Below are 23,778 nucleotides of genomic sequence, written 5' to 3' on the forward strand. Positions count from 1 at the left end.
TTTTGTTTTGTTTACCACTATGTCTCTAGCACCTAGAAAAATGCCTGACACATAACAGGGCTCAATATATAGAGAACCCATATGTATTAGGTATAGGAACTCAATTGATATTGAAATAATGGAAGAGTATATGGAAAGTATCTTTTACAATATTTCCTCACATTACGTAAATACAGATATTTATTTATGTGAAAGTTTATTCATTTTTGAGAGACAGAGACTGAGAGCAAGTGGGGAAGGGGCAGAGTAAGAGGGAGACACAGAATCCAAACTAGGCTCCAGGCTCTGAGCTGTCAGCACAGAGCCCAACACAGAGCTCAAACCCACAAACAGTGAGATCATGACCTGAGCCAAAGTCAGATACTTAACCAACTAAACCACCCAGGTGCCCCCAAATATATTTAAATTATAACATTTAAAAGAAACTAATATAAACCATTATGGTGTCATTTGTATTTTTGACCCAGGATTGCCCAAAGAGAAATAAAAAACAAACCTTATTTTTGAGTCCCTGATGCCCAGTGTGCGTGGCAATGTGTATGATGAATGAATAAGTAAAAGAAAAGGACTAGAACTTAAAACATATATAAAATAAAGAAATATCCCAAAGCAATATATTGAGATGTTATAAAGTCATATACACATGTCATAAAGAAATATAAGTGGCTAGGCACCTGGGTGGCTCAGTCAGTTAAGCATCCGACTTTGGCTCAGGTCACAATCTCGTGGTTCACGAGTTTGACCCCCAAGTCGGGCTCTGTGCTGAACAGCTCAGAGCCTGGAGCCTGCCTTGGATTCTTTGTCTCTCCTTCTTTCTGCCTCTCCCCTGCTTGCACTTCACCTCTCTCCTCCCGCCCCTCTCAAAAATAAATAAACATTAAAAAAATCAAAAAAAGAAATATAAGTGGCTTCAGGTAGGTCTTGCACTGAATATTAAGATATTTGAGATTTAGATCATCAGGGGCACAATACACGTTCTATACATAGCAATTCAAAAAATAAAAATGAGAATGGAAAAGTCACTACATTCAATAAATATTTTTTAAGCACTTAAGATTAGACACTAAAATAAGTACTACAGAAGAATAAAATAATTCTGTAACTATGTACCATCAGGAATAGATATTGAAAAGAGAAGAAGCTTATGCAGATAATTATCCTACCACTCAGCATATGCTAGATCTATCATTGGTATTCCAAGTTGTTAAAAGAACCTGAATAACTGGGCAATCAGTTTATTGCTAGAGAGATTTTATAAGTGTTCATTGATGAGGTGGTAATTGAACTAGGCCTTCCAGGATGGGTATAATTTTGATGACCACAGGTAAGAGTATGGGAAGAGTCTAAGGTGAATGAAATTAATATTTCTCAATTATCTTTCATTTTTCCCCCAACAGGAGCTGTATTTGATGAAAATACTAGAAAAATATTAGTTGTACAAGATCGAAATAAAGTAAGTTGCTTCTGTTTTTCTTTTAAATATGATTATTTTTTAATTCCAGTATAATTAATGTATAGTGTAATACTAGTTTCAAGTGTACAAAATAGTGAATCAGCAATTCTATACTTATTCAGTGCTCATCACCAAAAGTGTACTCTTAACCCCCTTCACCTATTTCACCCATCCCCCTACCTGTCTCCCTCTGGTAACCACCAGTTTGTTCTCTATGTTTAAAAGTCTGTTGTTCTGTTTGCCTCTTTTTCTCTTTGATCATTTGCTTTAAGTTGCTTCTGCTCTGTAAATTGCTTTCTAAATGTTCAGCTGTCTCTAGAGAAAATGTAGAAATTTTGATATGCTCAAAGAATTACAGAAAGATATTTTAAAAGTTCTTTCTAGGAGAGCATGGATGGCTCAGTCAGTTGAATGTCTGACTTCAGCTCAGGTCATGATCTCACAGGTTGGGAATTCAAGCCCCACGCTGGGCCCTGTGCTGACAGCTCAGAGCCTGGATCCTGCTTCAGATTCTGTGTCTCCTTCTCTCTTTCTGCCCTTCCCCACTTGTGCTCTGTCTCTCTCAAAAATAAACAAACATTAAAAAAAATTTACTTTAAGTTCTTTCTAAGCAGTTATGGATCATTTGGATATTTATTTAATTCAAAAAATACTTAGGCAAGCCTTGAAAATGTCAGGATAACCTCAGTGTTGCCCACTGTCACATTATGGCTACAGAAAAACTAAAAATGACTATATTTAGTTGGGAAGACAACTGTGTTTCTCACAGACTGTCGAGATATTCTTCATTCATTCAGTATTCATTAAGCTTTCTCTATGAGCCAGATGCTGAGGATAGGAAGATTATTTAAGACGGTATTTCTGATGTCCCGCAGCTTGCTACCTATTTGGGAAGGCCATGGTCATACAAAGGATGGTAACGATTACTTTGCTTTTAAAACAAAACCCTGAAGACTTCTCAGAGGAGATGAATATCAAACTGGGTGTTGAAGAATGAGTAGGAGCTTACTAGGCCAAAAAAAAAGTTAGGATAGGAAAACAGAGTAGAAAATTAGAATGGCATGTAAAAAAGTACAGAGAGTTCAGAAAGGGGCTAACATGGTATCTTAGTTTGTTCAGGCTACTATAACAAAAATAACAGACTAGCTTAAACAACAAACATTTATTTCTCACATTTCTAGAGGCTGGACCAGGATTGAGTGTCTGATTAGTCCCTCTTCCCAGTTCATAGATGTTCATCTTTTCACTGTGTCCTCACATGGCAGAAGGGAGAAGGGTTCTTTCTGAAGTCTCTTATAAGAACACTACTGCCTTTCGTGGTTACTCCCATTCCAGTGTTGTGACATAATCACCTCCCATAGGCCTCACCTCTTAATATCATCACATTGCGCCCATGTTTAAATCAACACGTAAATTTGGGGGGACATAAACATTTAGGCCATTCCACATAGTGTGGAAGTAATGGTTTAAAAGTTCATCATGGAGGCACCTGGGTGGCTCAGTCAGTTAAACATTCAGCTTCGCCTCAGGTCATGATCTCATTGTTCAGGAGTTCGAGCCCCACATGAGGCTCTGTGCTGACAGCTCGGAACCTGGAGCCTGCTTTGGATCCCGTGTCTCCCTCTCTCTGCCCCTCCCCAATCACACTCTATTTCTTTCTTTCTCAAAAATAAATAAACATTTAAAAATAAAACCAAAAAAAAGTTCATTGTGGCCAGGAGTACAGGAAGTGGTAAATTATTTGACCAAGTGCCAGATTAAGAACAGAATATAAAGAGCCTTGTACAACAAAATAAGTCTAAGCAACTAGAAGCAACAAAGACTTTTAAGAGAAGTACCATAATTAGCGTGATATGTTTTCATGATTAGGACTATAAGGCAAAGAGAATAATTATCTTGCTACTTTCTGAAACTTCAGTAAATATTGATGGACAGAACTTTTTCCCCATCATACATATTTTTAAATTTTAAACAAAATATTGGTAATGATAGCTGAAAGCAGTATCATACATTTTGCAGAAATGCTGTCTCAAAACATTCTCATAGTTGTAACTTCCAAAGTTTTAGTTCAGGCAGGATCTCTGACTCAAACTAAGCTTTATCATTAACAGAAATACTTTGAGGGAGGCTTGGGTGGCTCAGTCGGTTAAGCGCCCAACGTCAGGTCAGGTTATGATCTCGTAGTTTATGGCTGCAAGCTCCGCGTCGGCCTCTGTGCTGAGAGCTCAGAGCCTGGAGCCTGCTTTGGATTCTGTATCTTTTCTCTCTCTCCCTCTCTCTCTCTCAAAAATAAACATTAAAAAAAAAATACTTAAAAAAATAATTTTGAGTACCTAAAGTAGTATTGTGCCTACCCTTCAATAAGTTTTATATTTGAATTGGATCATGTGATGGGCATGACTAGAGACTAGGAAGCATGATTGAGTAATACAAGTGAGGCCTAGTATAACAGGGTCTGAGAGCCTGGCAGAGGAGTTTAGATTTGACATGGAAATAGTAACTCTGAAAGATTCTGATTGAGATGATGAAGTAATGAAGATGCTATATGGACAACATTAAATTAACAACAAAATGCAAATAAATTGATAATTGTGCTAAATGAGAGAAAGTTGGTATAAACAAAATGGACTTCGGAGTCAGGCTGACCTGCATTCCAATCCCTGTGCCATTTCTACATTGGCCAAGTCTCTGAGCCTCAGTTTCCTCATCTTTAAAATCTATACAATAATACCTTTCTCATAGAAAGGATCCATTAGCTGTCTTTTCCCAGTGGATTCATACATAGTACTTAAAATACACAAAAGTGTAATGTAAGAAATGTATAGCAGTGTAAAACAATGCTGTGTAGAATTCCTTAAGTACAATTTTAATGCACTGTTCTCTCATTTATATCAATTTATATTTATACCCATACACAACAGAATGATGTGCACTGTATTTGTTTTCTTTCTTTTTTAAAATTTGTATAACAAAAAGCCAAGAAAGTTCTTTATTTTCTTGGCAAGAATAATGTGATTAATAAGTAAAGATGTCTATTTACAGAAATCTCTAATTACTGGAAGAGATGCAGAGTCCTATTTAATTGCTTAACCTCAGCCTTAGGTCTATAATACCATAACATTTCCAATGCTCACCTAAATTGTACAAGGACATTTCTGTTTTTCTGGACATTTTACTGTGGGTAACTTATAAAAGCTTTACTATGACTTATAAATTTTTTTGTGAGTATTTTAGTCACCTGGTGCTCATCATGACAAGTGCACTCCTTAATCCCCATCACCTATTTCACCATCCCCCCACCTGCCTCTCCTTTGATAACCATCAATTTTTTCTCTATAGTTAAGAATGTTTCTTGGTTTGTTATTTTCTCTTTTTTCCCTTCATTGATTTGTTGTTTCTTAAATTCCGCAGAAAAGTGAAATCGTATGGTATTTGTCTTTCTCTGTCTCACTTAACATTATAATCTGTAGCCCCATTTATGTTGTTGCAGATGGCAAGATTTCATTCTTTTTTATGGCTGAATAATATTCCAACGTATGTATATGTGTGTGTATATACATATATATACGTGCACACACATACACCACATCTTCCTTTTCCATTCACCATTCAAAGGAGACTTCAGCTACTTCCATTTCTTGGCTGTTGTAAACAATACTGGGTACATCTGTCCCTTTGAATTAGTGGTTTTGTATTCCTTGGATACCTAGTAGTGTAACTGGGGGATTGTAGCATAGTTCTATTAACTTTTTGAGGAATCTCCGTAAGTTTTCCACAATGGATACACCAGTTTGCAAGAAAATTCCTTTTTCTCCACATCCCTTCCAACACCTGTTGTTTCTTCTGTTTTTTAAATTTAGCCATTCTGACAGGTGTGAGGTGATATCTCATCATAGTTTTGATTTGCATGTCCCTGATGATAAGTGATGATGAACATCTTTCATGTGTCTATTAGCCATCTGCTATGTCTTCTTTTGAGAAATGTATATTCTGTCTTCTGCCCATTTTTAAATTGAATTATTTATTTTTTGGGTGTTGAGTTTTATAAGCTTTTTATGTATTTTGGATACTAATCCTTTATTGGTAGGTCATTTGCAAATACCTTCTTCCATTCCCTAAGTTGCCTTTTAGTGTTATTGATTGTTTCCTTCAATGTGCAAAACATTTTATTTTTATATAGTCCCAGTAGTTAATTTTTGCTTTTGTTTCCCTTGCCTCAGAGGATCTACCTAGGAAAAAAACTGCTATGGCTAGTGCCAGAGAAATTACTGCATATGTTCTTTTCTAGCATTTTTATGGTTTCACATTTAGATCTTTAATTCATTTTGAATTTATTTTTGTGTATGGTGTAAGAAAGTGGTCCGGTTTCATTCTTTTGCAGGTAGCTGTCCAGTTTTCCTAGTACCATGTTGTTGAGAAGACTGTCTTTTTCCCATTGGATATTCTTTCCTGCTTTGTTGAAGATTAATTGACCATATAGTTATATGTTTATTTCTGGGTTTTCGATTCTGTTCCATTAATATATGTGTCTATTTTTGTGCCAGTACATACTGTTTTGATCACTACTGCTTTGTAATATAACTTGAAGTCTGGAATTGTGATGCCTCCAGCTTTGCTTTTCTTTTTCAAGATCATTTGGCTATTTGGGGTCTTTTGTGGTTCTGTACAAATTTTAGGATTGTTTGTTCTAGTTCTGTGAAAAATGCTGTTGGTATTTTGATAAGGATTACCTTAAATGTGTAGATTACTTTGGGTAGTATGAACATCTTAACAATATTCTTCTATAAGCATGGGATGTCTTTCTGTTTCTTTGTGTCCTGTTCAATTTCTTTCATCAGTGTTTTTTAATTTTCAGAATATAGGTCTTTCACCTCTTTGGTTAGGTTTATTCCTAAGTATCTTACTATTTTGGTTGCAATTGTAAATGGGATTGTTTTCTTAATTTCTATTTCTGCTGCTTTATTACTGGCTTATAGAAATGCAACAGATTTCTGTACATGATTTCATATCCTGTGACTTTACTGAATTCATTTATCAGTTCTAGTAAATTTTTGGTGGAGTCTTTAGGATTTTCTATATATAATATCATTAACATCTACAAATAGTGGAAGTTTTACTACTTCTTTACAGATTTGGATGCCTTTTATTTCTTTTTTGTTGTTTAACTGCTTTCGCTAGGACTTTCACTACTATGTTAAAGAAATGTGATGAGAGTCATCCTTGTCTTGGTCCTGACCTTAGGGGAAAGTCTCTCACTTTTTCCCTTTTAAGGATGATGTTAGCTGTGGGATTTTTATTTATGGCCTTTATCATGTTGAGGTATGTTTCCTCTAAACCTACTTTGTTGAGGGTTTTTAATTATAAATGGATGTTAAGTCTACTGAAACAATAAAATTATTATAAGGTTCTTATCCTTTTTTTTTTATTAATGTGATGTATCACGTTGATTGATTTGCAAATATTGAACCACCTTGCAATCCAGGAATAAATCCCACTTGATTTTGGTAAATGATTTTTTTCATGTATTCTTAGATTCAGTTTGCTAGTATTTTGTTGAGGATTTTTGCATCTGTGTTCATCACCGTTATTGTCCCGTGGTTCTCTTTTTTAGTGGAGTCTTTATCTGGTTTTGGTATTAGGGTAATGTTAGCCTCATAGAATGACTTTGGAAGTTTTACTTCATTTTCTGTATTTTAGAATAGTTTAAGAAGAATGAGAATTAACTCTTCAAATTTTGGTAGAATTTGCCTATGAAGCTGTCTGGTCCTGGACTGTTGTTTTTTGGGAGTTTTTTGATTTCTGATTCAATTTCTTTGCTCATAATTGTTCTCAAATTTTCTATTTCTTCCTGTTTCAGTTTTTTGGTAGTTTATATATTTATGGGATTTATCCATTTCTTCCAGATTGCCCAGTTTGTTGGCATATAGTTTTTCATAATATTCTCTTATGATTGCATTTCTGTGGTGTTGGTTATTTCTCCTTTATCATATGTGACTTTATTTGGGCCCTTTCTCTTCTTGATAAGTCTAGCTAGAGATTATCCATTTGTTAATTTTTTTTTTTCCCCCAAAGAACAAGCTCCTGGTTTCATTGATCTGTTTGTAGCAGGATTCTCACACAGAGAATCGTGACACCGAGGCTTTTCTTTCCAGGAAGCAACTTTATTCCTACCGACAACACTCAGTTGAGTACGTACCCGAAGAACTAAGCCCCGAACACCACGTGGCGTAGTTTTTATATATTTTTTTTTACTTCCTTGTCTCCCATATATGGTAACATACAAACATGTAGTCTGATTAAGTGGTCTCATATTACAAGGTCATGAGGGATGTTGTCAAGTACACGAATAGCAAGGTTGCCTTGAGATTTTGTTTGTTTCTTTTTCCTTAAGAAGGGACCCTACCACATGTTCTACTGGTTTTTTTTTTAGTTTTAATATCATTTATTTCTGCTCTAATCTTTATTTTCTTCCTTCTGATTTTAGATTTTGTTTCTTATTCTTTTTCTAGAGCCTTTATGTATAAAGTTAGATTGTGTATTTGAGACTTTTCTTACTTCTTGAGGTAGACCTGTATTGCTATAAACTTCTCTCTTAGAACGCTTTTCCTGCATCCCAAAAGTTTGGAGCCATTGTGTTATCATTTTAATTTGTTTCCATGTACTTTTTTGTTTCTTCTTTTATTTCCTGGTTGAGCCATTCATTGTTTGGTAGCATGTTATTTAACCTCCAGGTATATGTGGTCTTACCAGATTTTTCTTGTGGTTGGCTTTTAGCTTCATGGTCACAAAAGACACATGGTATGACTTTAATCTTTTTAAATTTGTTGAGGCTTGTTTTGTGGCCTAATATATGATCTGTTCTGGAGAATGTTCCATGTGTACTTGAAAAGAATGTGTATTCTGTTTTATGATGGAATGCTCTGAATATATTTGTTAAATCCATCTCCACTGGGGCATCATTCAAAGCCATTGTTTCCTTTTGATTTTCTGTTTAGGTGATCTGTGTATTAATGTAACTGGAGTGTTACAGTCCCCTACTATTAATTGTATTATCATTGATTAGTTCCTTTGTATCTGTTTTTAACTGTTTTATGTATTTGGGTGTTTCTCTGTTGGGTGCACAGATATTTATAATTGTTGTATCTTCTTGTTGGATTGTCCCCTTCATTATTATTCAGTGTCCTTTTTCTCTTATTACAGTGTCTGTTTTGAAATCTAATTGTCTGATATAAGTATTGCTTTCTATTGACCTTCCCAAACTTAGGAATCTTTAAGCCTTTAAAAATAATCTTTGTCTTAACATGCAATAAGAAAAGAAATAAGAAGTAGGGTAATTTCTCCTCCCCTCATCCATCTCTTCTCCTTATGCATTGCTTGCACAAATCTGGTCCACTACTAAATGTTAGGTTTGGTGATAGTAAATTTGTCAGTTAAGAAAAAGAATGAGTTTTAAATCATTTGGTATTTTGAGTTGAAGGTAGAACTGGAATAATACTATCTCTAGCAGATACAGAGACATTGGTAGAGAGGAAATTATGAATTCTTTACAGAGATATGAGGTGAACTTAAAAGAGACATTTAAGTGGGAGTTCCCAGACATTTCTTCTCATTCTTCCTGATGAATTATTGAGCACCAGAAAGAGGTGTATGAGTTGAAGCATATTAATTAATGAATTTCTTTTTACAATTTCCACCATCATGACCTACAGTACTTAAGAGCTCCAGGCAGTAGCCTTCATCCACAGGAGGGGATACAAGGAAAATACTGATATTCTCAGTCTAGAATTTCACTGCCTAGCCCTACTAGTCTAAGAGTTTTAGTGGGGGACTTTCCCATAGCTTCCATACAGGTGCAGTTCTAGTTATTCTATAGAATTGTGCTTTGTGGAATCATGCTATATAGCACAGTGCCACTCTAGGAAAAATAGGTACATAACAAACATCATATGAAAGAGAGAACTGAGTACCATATTCTAAAAACAGATAAAAAGTACACTGAATTTTAGGTATCATCAGTTACAAATAGTTGACAGGAATAAAGTAGTTGAAGAATAGGAAGAGTAACACACCCCAATTGTCTTTCATAGGCCAAAGAAGTTGGAGGAGCTGAGACATGATAATAGTTGAATCATAGTAATCTATGTTTTTCACATGTCTAGATCTGCGTCAGTTCACCATTCTTTGAAATCAACTATTTGGAAATGAGGACTCCTGATATCACATTAGGAATGGAAGATACACCCAGAGAGCTTTTTGTCTGGTGCAGTTCATAAGTGCTTATATGTGTGTGTCTTTTTAGAAGGAGAGTTTGAACTTAGTTGTTTTAGAACATGTTAAACTTCAGTTCAATTAAACTTCAGTGCCCCCAAATGCTACACTTAGTAACTAAAGTTAATGTTTTATAGAACTTGAGGAACATGAGTTCTCTTATTGTGTGTGCCTAAGTTATCTCTTGGAAGGAAATTAAATTATTAAGTATGTAAACATACTCCAGTTTGGTACACAAATGTATCATTTAGAGAAGAATCATTAGAGAAGTTCTATACATGCAGACATAAACTTAAGATTCTTTACTGTTCTAATTTTTTACTTTGTGTGTGTATATATGTGTGTGTGACATTTGAAAGCCAAATTATTATCAGCATCTGCCAACTTGACCAGCCAAGGGATATGCAGTTGCTAGATAGCCATTCTAAGCTTGATTTCCTGATAAATTCTCACCTTCTCTCTTCAACAATTTTGATCTCTTGTTCTTATTTAACAGCCAGAGTAATATGATTGCTCCGCTCTAAGCAGTTTTTCAGGGTTGATCTATCAAATAAGAACCTATGTAGTTACTCATTCATTAAAACATGGAAATTCAAGCCTAGGTCTAATAATGGTAAAAATTGGGTTGCAGTCTGAAAACAGAAGGAGCTTCCCTGGCAGCTGTGGCTGAACTGTCTTACCCCAAAACCAGTGTGATACAGTGTGATTTTTTTGTGTGTAGGGGTTATTTTTTTCCTTATAAAACCTCCCAAGACAAATGATTTAACAGGCCCAGTTTGTAGAAATCAGATTTCTAGAGTGGTATGTATCATAGCAATTTAAAAGGAAAAAATTGAGTTGAGCTATACTTTTAAAATAGAATAATTGTCAAAACTATATACAGGTATATATATCTCTTTTTATTGCACTTTGCTTTACTGCACTCCCAGATACTGTTTTTTATGAATTGAAGGTTTATGGCAACCCTGCATCAAACATCTGTCAGTGTCATTTTTCCAACAGCATTTGCTTTTTATGTCTCTGTCTCACATTTTGGCGGTTCTCACAATATTTCAGACTTTTTCATTATTATTATATTTGTTTTGATGATCCTTGATCAGTGATCTTTGGTGGTGTTATTGTAATTGTTTTGGAGTGCCGCAAACTGTGCCCATGTTAGATGACAAACTTAGTCAATAAATGTTGTTTATGTTCTCACTGCTCCACCTGTCAGCCTTTCCCCTGTCTCACTCTCCACCTCTCCCTCCCTTTGGGTTTCCCTATTCCCTGAATCACAGTAATCTTGAAATTAGGCTAATTAATAACCCTGCAGTTTCCTCTAAGTGTTCAGGTGAATGGAAGTTTTGCACATCTCTTCCTTTATTTATTTATTTAGTGTCACATTAGGTCTTTATAGTGAACTATATAAAAGATTTCAAATATGGTACAGGTATGAGATTTATAAGGAAAATTATTTAAAAGACAGTAAGCAATATAGTATCACGTCATAGTTGAATCATTAAACTCTTACTGAGACTCCTTCTGAATAGAGGTATATTAAATAATTATAAAATTGATTATTGATAATGGATATTGATATTGATATTGATAATGGAATTATCAGTTTTAAGTTTTATTATCAGTTTTAAGAACTCGCCAGCTTTGAATCTTTCTCTTCCATCAATGAGGCCTACCCTGAGTACTCGAAATAAAAGCGAGCATCTCTTACCTGCTGCACACCCGGTTTCCTCTCACCCAGCTCCACTTTTATTCTGATGGCATTTGTCATTATATAATATGCTAAAAAGCTTACATATTTTTTTTTTCTTGTCTAGCATACAAGCACTGCAAAGGCTTGGACATTTGTTTGTTTTGTTCACTGTTGTGTCTCAATTACCTCGAAAACTGCCTGACTCACATTGTTAAGTGTGAAGAAATGCTTCATGCTTGAATGACTGAATGAACAGAGGATATCATATAAATCCCTGTTTAATATTGCTTGTCTTCACAATTTCTAGAATAATCATCTGACACAAAAATCGCCTTGTGCTTAAATCAGATTATGCTGGCAGAATAATGTGAGAGGCCCATAGACAGCTCCCCTTGGAATATCTTCTTCAGCAGTGCCTAAAATTAAACCATTAGTATATGTCCTCATCTTCTCTTCCTCCTCCTCCTCTTTTTTTTTCCCCAAAGGAAGGTGAGGTACTTTAAAATTCAGATGCCACTGGGAAGGGTAACATACTCCATGCCTAACATCTTAATGAGAGCACTACCTATCGTTTCTGCTGTTACTCCTTTGATCCAAGCCAGAGGTATCTCCTCCCTAAATTACTGGAATCATTCTAATTGGGCCCTGTTCTTCCACTGTGATTCCTATAAAGTCTCTTCTTAGCACAAAACCACACTAATTCTTTTAAAATTACAACAGATTATGAGTCTCTTACACTCCAAACCTCCAATGTCTCCTCATTTCTCTCATTTTAAAGTCCTGAGTCTGTGCCATGGCCTGCAACACCCCATATAACCTGTGACTGTGTCTCCTACACTGCATCTCTATACTTCCCTCTGACTTTATCTCCTGTACTTCTTTTTGCTCCCTCTGGCCTCCTTACTATGTTTCAAACACACCTTAGGTTACCAGCATCATCTGTTCCTCCTCTTCTCTTTATCCAGATAGCCTCATGGCCAAGTCCTTGCCTCTCTAAAGATTTTAGGTTTAGATAAAGATTTAGATAAAGATTTTCTCACTGAGAAAGGGTACCCACACTACCCTTTTTTTTTTTTTTAATTGAAGCTTGTTAATATACAGTGTAATAATGGTTTCAGGAGTAGTGATATGACACCCAGTGCTCATCCCAACAAATGCCCTCCTTAATGCCCATCACCCATTTAGCCCATCCCCCCATCTAATACTCCTCCAGCCACCCTCAGTTTGTTCTCTATATTTAAAAGTCTCTTAGAGTTTGCCTCCCTCTGTTTTATATTATGTTTCCTTCCCTTTCCCTGTGTTCACTGTTTTGTATTAAATTCCACGTGAGTGAAACCATATGATATTTGTCTTCCTCTGAATTATTTCACTTAGCATAATACATTCTACTTCCATCCACATTGTGGCAAATGGCAAGATATCATTCTTTTTTTTTTTTTTTTAATGTTTATTTATATATTTTTAGAGAGAGGCAGAGAAAGGGACAGAGAGAATCCCAAGCAGGCTCCACTCTCAGCATGGAGCCTGGCGCAAGGCACAATTCCACGAACTGTGAGACCATGACCTGAAATCAAGAGTCATACACTTACATGACTGAGCCAGCACCCCAGATTTCATTCTTTTTGATCACTGAGGGATATTTCATTGTGGGTGTATATATATGTATGTATACATATGTATATATACATATATATATATTATATATATGTACGGTGTGTGTGTGTGTATACATATGTTATGTATATGTATTATATATGTAACATATATTATATATATATTATACACACACACACACACACACACCACACCTTCTTTATCCGTTCATCAGTTGATGGACAGATGGGTTCTTTCCATAATTTGGCTATTGTTGATAGTGATGCTGGAAACATTGGGGTACATGTTCCCCTTCAAATCAGCTTTTTTGTGTCCTTTGGATAAATACCTAGTAGAACAATTGCTGGGTCATAATGTAGCTCTATTTTTAATTTTTTGAGGAATCTCCATACTGTTTTCCAGAGTGGCTGCACCAGTTGCATTTCCACCAACAGTGCAAAATTGTTTGCCTTTCTCCGCATCCTCACCAACATCTGTTGTTTCCTGAGTTGTTAATTTTAGCCATTCTGACAGATGTGAGGTGGTATCTCATTGTGGTTTTGATTTATATTTGTCTGATGATGAGTGATGTTGAGCATCTTTTCATGTGTCTGTTAGCCATCTGGATGTCTTCTTTGGAAAACTGAAGCAGCAGAAAGAAATCAAGGAATCAGTCCAATTTACATTTATACCAAAAACCATAAAATACCTAGGAATAAACCTAACCAAAGAGGTAAAAGATTTGTATGCTGAAAACTATAGAAAGCTTATGAAATAAAGAAGTTAAAGAAGATCGTAGGGTAGTTGTAGTTTTAATTTTTTGAGGAACCTCCATACTGTTTTCCAGAGTGGCTACACCAGCTTGCGTTCCCACCAACAACGCAAAAGAGATCCTCTTTCTGTGCATCCTCGCCAACATCTGTTGTTGCCTGAGTTGTTAATGTTGGGCATTCTGACAGGTGTAAGTGGTATCTCATTGTGGTTTTGATTTGTAATTCCCTGATGATGAGTGATGTTGAACATTTTTTCATATATCAGTTGGCCATCTGGATATCTTCTTTGGAGAAGTGTCTATTCATGTCTTTTGCCCATTTCTTCACTGGATTATTTGTTTTTTGGGTGTTAAGTTCTTTATAGATTTTGGATACTAACCCTTTATCTGCTATGTCGTTTCCAAATATCTTCTCCCATTCCGTCGGTTGCCTTTTAGTTTTTCTGATTGTTTCCTTCACTGTGCAGAAGGTTTTTATTTTGATGAGGTCCCAATCGTTCATTTTTGCTTTTGTTTCCCTTGCCTGCGGAGACGTGTTGAGTAAGAAATAGCTGTGGCCAAGATCAAAGAGGTTTTTGCCTGCTTTCTCCTTGAGGATTTTGATGACTTCCTGTCTTATGTTTAGGTCTTTCACCCATTTTGAGCTTATTTTTGTGTATGGTGTAAGAAAGTGGTTTCTACATGTGGTTTCTGCATGTCGCTGTCCAGTTTTCCCAGCACCGCTTGAAGAGACTGTCTTTATTCCATTGGATATTCTTTCCTGCTTTGTCAAAGATTAGTTGGCCATACATTTGTGGGTCCATGTCTGGGTTCTCTATTCTGTTCCATTGATCTATGTGTCTGTTTTTGTGCCAGTACCATACTGTCTTGATGATTACAGCTTTGTAATACAACTTTAAGTTGTATTTGGTTTTCTTTTTCAAGCCAATTGCTTTGGCTATTCGGGGTCTTTTCTGGTTCCATACAAGTTTTAGGATTGTTTGTTCTAGCTCTGTGAAGGATGCTGGTGTTATTTTGATAGGTATTATATTGAATATGTAGATTGCTTTGGGTAGTATTGACATTTTAACAATATTTGTTCTTCCTATCCAGGACCATGGAATATTTTTCCATTTTTTGGTGTCTTCAATTTCTTTCATAAGCTTTCTATAGTTTTCAGTGTATAGATTTTTCACCTCTTTGGTTAGATTTATTCCTAGGTATTTTACGGTTTTTGGTGCAGTTGTAAATGGGATCGATTCCTTGATTTCTCTTTCTGTTGCTTCATTATTGGTGTATAGGAATGCAACCGATTTCTGTGCATTGATGTTACATCCTGCAACTTTGCTGAATTCATGGATCAGTTCTAGCAGTTTTTTGGTGGAATCTTTTGGGTTTCCCATATAGAATATCATGTCATCTGCAAAGAGTGAAAGTTTGACCTCCTCCTAGCCGATTTGGATGCCTTTTATTTCTTTGTGTTGTCTGATTGCAGAGGCAAAGACTTCCAATACTATGTTGAATAAGAGTGGTGAGAGTGGACATCCCTATCTTGTTCCTGACTTTAGGAGGAAAGCTCTCAGTTTTTCCCCATTAAGGATGATATTAGCAGGTCTTTCATGTATGGTTTTTATGACCTCGAGGTATAGTCCTTCTATCCCTACTTTCTTGAGGGTTTTTATCAAGAAAGGATGCTGTATTTTGTCAAATGCTTTCTCTGCATCTATTTAGAGGATCGTATGGTTCTTGTCCTTTCTTTTATTGATTTGATGAATCACATTGATTGTTTTGTGGATATTGAACCAGCCCTGCATCCCAGGATAAATCCCACTTGGCTGTGGTGAATAATTTTTTTAATGTATTGTTGGGTCCGGTTGGCTAATATCTTGTTGAGGATTTTTGCATCCGTGTTCATCAGGGAAATTGGTCTATAGTTCTTTTTAGTGGAGTCTTTGTCTGGTTTTGGAATCAACGTAATGATCTCTTCATAGAAAGAGTTTGGAACTTTTCCTTCCATTTCTATTTTTTTTGTATAGCCTCAAGAGAATAGGTGTTAACCCTTCCTTAAATGTTTGGTGGAATTCCCCTGGAAAGCTTTCTGGCCCTGGACTCTTGTTTTTTGGGAGATCTTTGATTACTAATTCAATTTCTTTATTGGTTATGGGTCTGTACAAGTTTTCTATTTCTTCCTTTTTCAGTTTTGGTAGTTTATATGTTTCTAGGAATTTGTCCATTTCTTACAGATTGCCCATTTTGTTGGTGTATAATTGCTCATAAGATTCTCTTATTATTGTTTGTATTTCTGCTGTGTTGGTTGTGATCTCTCCTCTTTCAGTCTTGATTTTATTTATTTGGGTCCAATCCTTTTTCTTTCTGATCAAACGGGCTAGGGGTTTATCAGTTTTGCTAATTCTTTCAAAGAACCAGCTTCTGGTTTCATTGATCTGTTCTACTGTTTTTTTGTTGTTGTTGTTGTTTCAATGGCACTGATTTCTGCTCTAATCTTTATTATTTCCTGTCTTCTGCTGCTTTGGGGTTTTATTTGCTGTTCTTTTTCCAGCTTTTTAAGGTAAGGTTAGGTTGTGTATCTGAGACCTTTCTTCCTCCTTTAGGAAGGCCTTGATTGCTATATACTTCCTTCTTATGACCGCCTTTGCTGCATCCCAGAGGTTTTGGACTGTGGTCTATCATTTTCAGTGGCTTCCATGTACTTTTTAATTTCGTCTTTAACTTCTTGGTTATTAGCCCATTCAGTCTTTAGTAGAATGTTCTTTAGTCTCCAAGTATTTGTTATCTTTCCAAATTGTTTCTTGTGGTTGATTTCAAGTTTCACAGCGTTGTGGTCTAAAAATACACATGGTATGATCGTGATCTTTTTTGTACTTGTTGAGGGCTGATTTGTGTCCTAGTATGTGATCTATTCGGGAGAACGTTCCATGTGCACTAGCAAAGAATGTATATTCTGCTGCTTTAGGATGAAATGTTCTGAATATATCCATTAAGTCCATATGATGCAGTGTGTGTCGTTCAAAGCCATTGTTTCCTTGTTGATTTTCTACTTAGATAATCTGTCCATTGTTGTAAGTGGGGTGTTGAAGTCCCCTACTATTATGGTATTATTATGGATGAATGGATAAAGAAGATGCGATACACACACACACACACACACACACACACACACACACACGCAATGGTGTATTCCTCAACAATCAAAAAGAATGAAATCTTGCCATTTGGAACTACACGGATGGAACTAGAGGGTATTATGCTAAGCAAAATTAGTCAGAGAAAGACAAATATATGATTTCACTCATATGAGGACTTTAAGATACAAAACAGATGAACATAAGGGAAGCGAAGCAAAAATAGTATAAAAAACAGAGGGGGGAAAAAACGTAAGAGGCTCTTAAATATGAAGAACAAACAGAGGGTTACTGGAGGGGTTGTGGGAGGGGGGTGGGCTAAATGGGTTAGGAGCATTAAGGAATCTACTCCTGAAATCATTGTTGTACTATATGATAACTAACTTGAATGTAAATTTAAAAAAATAATTTAAAAAAAAGTTAAGGAGGATACAAACAAATGGAAAAACATTCCATGCTCATGGATAGAAGAACAAATATTGTTAAAATGTCTATACTACTCAAAGCAATCTATACATTCAGTTCAATTTCTATCAAAATAACACCAGCATTCTTCACAGAGCTAGAACAAGCAATTCTAAAATTTGTATGGAACCAGAAAAGTCCCTGTATAGCCAAGTAGTGTTGGGGGAAAAGAAAAAAAGCTGGAGGCATCACAATTCTGGAGTTCAAGCTGTATTACAGAGCTGTAATCATCAAGGCAGTATGGTACTGGCACAAAAACTGACACATAGATCAATGGAACAGAATAGAGAACCCAGAAATAGACCCACAAATGTATGGCCAACTGTCTTTGACAAAGCAGGAAGGAGTATCCAATGGGAAAAAGACAGTCTCAGGGCACCTGGGTGGCTCAGTTGTTTAAGTGTCTGACTCTTGATTTGAGCTCTGGTCATGATCTCACCATTCATGAGACTAAGACCACATTCAGCTCTGCACTGTCATCGTGGAGTCTGCTTGGGATTCTCTCTCCCCCCACCCGCCGACCTTCTCCCACTCACTCATGTGTGTGCTCTCTCTCAAAATACACATGAAAAAGAAATTTTTTTCAAAGATAAAAGACAGTCTCTTCAAAATTGGTGCTAAGAAAACTGGACAGAGACATGCATGAGAATGAAACCAGACCACCTTCTCACACCATACACAAAAATAAAATTCAAAATGGATGAAAGACATAAATGTAAGATAGGAAATCCATCAAAACCCAAAAGGAGAAAACAGGCAACAACCTTTTTGATCTCAGCTGCAGGAACTTCTTTCTAGACGTGTCTCTGGAGGCAAGGGAAACAAAAGCAAAAATGAACTATTGAGACCTCATCAAGGTAAAAAGCTTCTGCACAGCAAAAGAAACAACAAAACTAAAAGGCAGCTGATGGAATGGGAGAAGATAGTTGCAAATGACATGTCAGATAAAGGGTTAGTATCCAAAATCTATAAAGAACTTAGCAAACTCAACACCCAAAAATCAAATAATACATTCAAGAAATGGACAAAAGATCTCTCACTTTCCACAACACATTTCTCACTTTAAATCAAAAGCTAGAAATGATTAAGCTTAGTAAGGCATGTTAAAACCCAAGAGACGCTGAAAGCTAGGCCTCTGACACCACACAGTTAGCCAGGGTGTTAATGCAAAGGAGAAGTCCTTGACAAAAATTAAAAGCACTACTCCCTGAGAAAGTGAAACAGCCTTATTGCTGATAAAGAGAAAGTTTAAGTAATCTGGATGGAAGATCAAACCAGCCCCAACATTCCCTTAAGCCAAGGCCTAATCCAGAGCAAGAGTCTCTAACTTTCTTCAGTTCTATGAGGGCTGAAAGAGATGAGAAAGCTGCAGGAAAGTGTGAAGCTAGCAGAGATTCATGACGTTTAAGAATGGAAGCCATCTCTATGACAGATGTGCAAGGTGAAGCAGCAAGAGTTGAAACAAGCTGTAGCAAGTTATCCAGATCTAGCTAGGATAATTTATGAAGGTGGCTATACTAAAAAACAGGTTTTCAATGTAGACAAAATAGCCTTCTGTTGGAAGAAGATGCCATCTAAAACTTTCATAGCCGGAGAGGAAGAGTCAATGCCTGGCTTCAGAGCTTCAAATGACATGCTGACACTCTTGTTAGGGGCCATCCCAACTGGTGACTTTAAGTTGAAGCCAGTGTACATTTACCATTCCAAAAATCCTAAGGTCCTTAAGAATTATGCTACATCTTCAGCCTGTGTTCTATAAATGGAACAACAAAGCCTAGATGACAACACAACAGTTTACATTACAACATTGAGATCTGCTCAGAAAAGAAGATTCCTTTCAAAATATGACTGCTCATTGACAATGCACCTAGTCATCCAAGAGCACTGATGGAAATGTACAATGAGATTCATGTTGTTTTCATGCCTGCTAACACAGCATCCATTCTGTAGCTCATGGATCAAGGATTCATTTCAACTTTCAAGTCTTATTATTTAAGTAATATATTTTTAAAGGCTAGAGCTGCCATAGAAAGTGAATCTTCTGATACTCTGGACAAAATAAATTGAAAGCCTTCAATAAGGCTCTTTTCATCTATGTTGAAAATCTCTTGTTTAGTGTAGCCACCTTGAGATGGAATGTACTCCTGATGAAGATGCAATGAGGATTATTGAAATGAAACAAAGGATTTAGAATATTACGTAAATTTAGTTGATAAAGCAGCAGCAGGGTTTGAGAGGATTGATTACCAATTTTGACATGTTTTTTAATTTTTTATTTTTGAGAGAGAGACAAGAACGTGAGCAGGGGAGGAGCAGGAAAGAGGGAAACACAATCCAAAGAAGGCTCCAGGCTCTGAGCTGTCAGCACAGAGCACAATATACTGCTTGAACTTACCACAAGATTATGACCTGAGCCGAATTCGGACGCTTAACTGATGCCCTGATTCCCAATTTTGAAAGAAGTTCTACTGTGGATAAAATGCTTTTATTTATTTATTTTTTTTAATTTTTTTTCAACGTTTTTTATTTATTTTTGGGACAGAGAGAGACAGAGCATGGACGGGGGAGGGGCAGAGAGAGAGGGAGACACAGAATCGGAAACAGGCTCCAGGCTCCAAGCCATCAGCCCAGAGCCTGACGCGGGGCTCGAACTCACGGACCACGAGATCGTGACCTGGCTGAAGTCGGACGTAAAATGCTTTTAAACAGCATCTCATGATACAGAGAAATCAGATGTAGCAAACTTTATTGTTTTAAGAAATTGCCACGGCCACCCCAGGCTTCAGCTTCCACCATCCTAATCAGTCAGCAGCCATCAACATGGAAGCTTGACCCTCCACCAGCAAAAGATTATTACTTGTGCTCTGTATTATGTAGCTGCTTTATACATCATGGCAACCTATTCTCCTCCTCATTTCACAGACTGGGAAACACAACTAGAGAGTTAAGTCATAAAGTAGTGTTGGGAACTTTTCCTCTTCCACGTTCGGTGATTGGGGAGCCTGTGAATTAATTGACAACAGGTTAGTAGGAGAAAAGTTTGGGGAGTGCTGCCTGCAACAACTAGAAGTAGGGGTTTGTATATCAGTGCAAGGGAGAGGTGTGAAATATGTATGGTAATTTCTCATATTTGTTTATGCAATTTCTCATCTAGGTTTCCTTCCTTGGCTGGAAGTTCGAACCAAGGGGATTTATGGCAGCTTCTCAGAAAGCTCTGCCTTTAATCAGATAAGGGGAACAAAACAGGCTTCTTTCTGTATCTGATTTGCATTTCCCTTACATGCCAACAAATTGGACAACCTGGAAGAAATGGATAAATTCCTAGAAACATCTTCATGTGTCTGTTGGCCATGTGTATATTTTATTTGGGAAAATGTACCTGTTTCTGCCCATTTTTTAATTGGATTATTTTTTCGTATTGAGTTGTGTAAGTTCTTTATATATTCGGGATACTAACACTTTATTACATATGTCACTTGCAGATAACTTCTCGCAGTGAGTAGTTTGTCTTCTAGTTTTGTTCACGGTTTCCTTGCTGTATAGAGCTTTTTATTTTGTTCTAGTCCCAATAGTTTATTTTTGCTTTTGTTTCCCTTGCCTCAGGAGACATAACTAGAAAAATGTTGCTTGTGGCCGATTTCAGAGAAATTACTGCTTGTTCTCTCTTCTTGAATTTCTATGGTTTTAAGTCTCACATTTAAGTACTTAATCCATTTTATAAGAAAGTGGTCCATTTTCATTCTTTTGCACGTAGCTGTCCAGTTTTCCCAGCACCATTTGTTGAAGAGGCTTTGTCCCATTGCATATTCTTGCCTCCTTTGTCAAAGATTAACCATGTAATCGTAGGTTTATTTTGGGGCTCTCTATTCTGTTCCATTGACTTATGTGTCTGTTTCTGTGCCAGTATTACACAGTTTTAATTAGCTTTGTAGTATAACTTGAAATCTGAGATTGTGATACTTAAATTTTTTATTCTTCATTTTCTTTTTTTTAAGTTTTTAAATTGTTTTTTATTCTTCATTTTCAAGATCACTTTGACTATTCAGAGTATTTTGTGGTTCCATACAAATTTTACAATTCTTTGTTCTAGTTATGTGAAAAATGCTGTTGGTACTTTGATAGGGATTACATTAAATATATAGATTGCTTTGGGTAGTATGGACATTTTAACAATATTTGTTATTGCAATCCGTGAGCATCAGGTATCTTTCCATGTGTTTGTGTCATCCTCAATTTCATCAGTGTTTTTTAGTTTTCAGAGTACAGGTCTTTCACCTCTTTGGTTAGGATTATTTCTAGGTATCTTATATTTTGGGTGCAATTGTAAATGGGATTGTTTTCTTAATTCCTTTCCTGCTACCTCATTATTAATGTATAGAAATGTGTATTGATTTTGTATTCTGTGACCTTACCAAATTCATTTATAAGTTCTAGACGTTTTTTGGTTGAGTCATGCAGGTTTTCTACATGCAGTGTCATGTCATCTGCAAATAGTGGGAGTTTTGCTTTTTCCATACTAATTTGGATACCTTTTATTTCTTTGCTGTCTGATTGCTGTAGCTAGGATGTCCAGTACTACGTTGAATAAAAGTGGTGAGAGTGGACATTCTTGTCTTGTTCCTGATCTTAGGGGAAAAACTCAATTTTTCACCATTGGGTTTGATATTAGCTGTGGGTTTTCATATATGGTCTTTATGCCGTTGAGGCATGTTCCCTCTAATTATACTTTTGAGGGTTTTTATCATGAATGGATATTGTACTTTGTCAAATGCTTTTTTCTGCATCTATTAAAATGATCATACGATTTTTCCCTTCTCTTGTTCATGTGATGTATCATATCAATTGATTCATGAATATTGAACCACCCTTGCATCCCAGGAATAAATCCCTTAATTGTGACAAGTGATTTTTTTAATGTATTGTTGGATTTGATTTGCTAGTATTTTTTTGAGGACTTTTGCATCTATATTCATCAGAACTTCAGAATATATTGGCCTATAGTTCTCTTTTTCTGTAGTGTCTTTATGTGGTTTTGGTACCAGAGTAATGCTTGCCTCATAGAATGAATTTGGAAGCTTTCCTTTCTCTTCCATTTTTTGGAATAGTTTGAGAAGAACAGGTATTAACTCTTCTTTAAATGTTTGGTAAAATTCACCTGTGATGCTGTCTGGTCCTAGAATATTGTTGGGAGTGTTTTTTATTAATGATTTCATTGCTGGTAATTAGTCTGTTCAAATTACTTAATTCTTCCTGATTCATTTTGGGAGGTTTTATGTTTCTAGGAATTTATCCATTTCTTCTAGGTTGTCCAATGTGTTGGCATTTAATTTTTTTTGTAATACTCTCATTATCTTTGGTATTACTCTGGTATCAATTGTTATTTCTCCTCTTTCATATCTGATTTTGTTAATTTGATCCTTTCTCCTGTTTTGTTGTTGTTGTTGTTGTTGTTGTTGTTGTTTGTTTGTTTTATGAGTCTGGCTAAAGATCTATCAATTTTGTTGATCTTTTCAAAGAACCAGCTCCTGTTTTCATTCATCTATTCTAGTCTTTTAGTTTTTATTTTGTTAATTTCTCCAATCTTTATTATTTCCTTCCTTCTATGTATTTGGAGTTTTGTTTTTTCTTCTTTTCCTACCTCCATTAAGTGTAAGGTTAGGTAGTTTATTTGAGATTGTTCTTGCTTCATGAGGTAAACCTGTATTGCTGTAAACCTCCCTCTTAGAACAGCTTTTGCTAAAGATTTGGGACTGCTGGGTTTTCATTTTCACTTGTTTCCATGTATTTTTTTTATTTCCTCTTTTATTTCCTCTTTTAATTTCTTGGTTGACCCATTGTTTAGTGAACATTATATAATAGACCTGTATTTGTGTTCTTTTCCATATTTTTTCTTGTTGATTTCTAGTGTCATAGTGTTGTAGTCAGAAAAGATGCATGGTGTGACTTTCTGAATTTGTTCAGACTTTTTTGTAGCTTAATACATGATCTGTTCTAGAGACTGCCCCATATGCACATGAACGTGTATTCTGCTATTTTAGGATGGAATGTTCTGAATGTATCTGCTAGATCTGTCTGTTCCAATGTGTCATTCAAAGCCAATGATCAGTCCATTGATGTAGGTGGGATATTAAAGTCTCTTACTATTATTATGTTACTATTGATTACTTCCTTACATTTATTAACTGCTTTATGTATTTGGGTGCTGCCATGTTTGGTGCATAAATATTTATAATTGTTATATCTTCTTGGATTGTTTCCTTTATAGTTACATAGTGTCCTTGTCTATTTTCACAGTCTTTGTTTTAAAGTCTATTTTGTCCAATATAAATAATGCTACCTCAGCTTTCTTTTGACATCCATGTGCATGATAAATGCTTTTTCATCTTTTCACTTTTAATCCACAGATGTCTTTAGG

General features: G+C 36.0%; 1 protein-coding gene across 3 annotated transcripts in view; it reads left to right on the top strand.

Moving 5' to 3' along the window:
* Positions 1 to 23,778, top strand: part of NUDT6 (nudix hydrolase 6) — a 40,681-nt gene that overhangs the window by 7,705 nt on the left and 9,198 nt on the right. Inside the window, exons 3-4 of one of the 3 annotated variants that reach the window (XM_058721448.1) lie at positions 1,398 to 1,453; positions 2,279 to 2,369. In XM_058721448.1, coding sequence (XP_058577431.1) covers positions 1,398 to 1,453; positions 2,279 to 2,369 — 147 coding nt within the window. Of the gene's footprint in view, positions 1 to 1,397; positions 1,454 to 2,278; positions 2,370 to 23,778 lie in introns of those variants that run through there. The other 2 variants (XM_058721447.1, XM_058721449.1) reach the window with 2 other exon arrangements.

This window comes from Neofelis nebulosa, chromosome 3, assembly GCF_028018385.1.
Source record: "Neofelis nebulosa isolate mNeoNeb1 chromosome 3, mNeoNeb1.pri, whole genome shotgun sequence".
Lineage (NCBI taxonomy): Eukaryota > Metazoa > Chordata > Mammalia > Carnivora > Felidae > Neofelis > Neofelis nebulosa.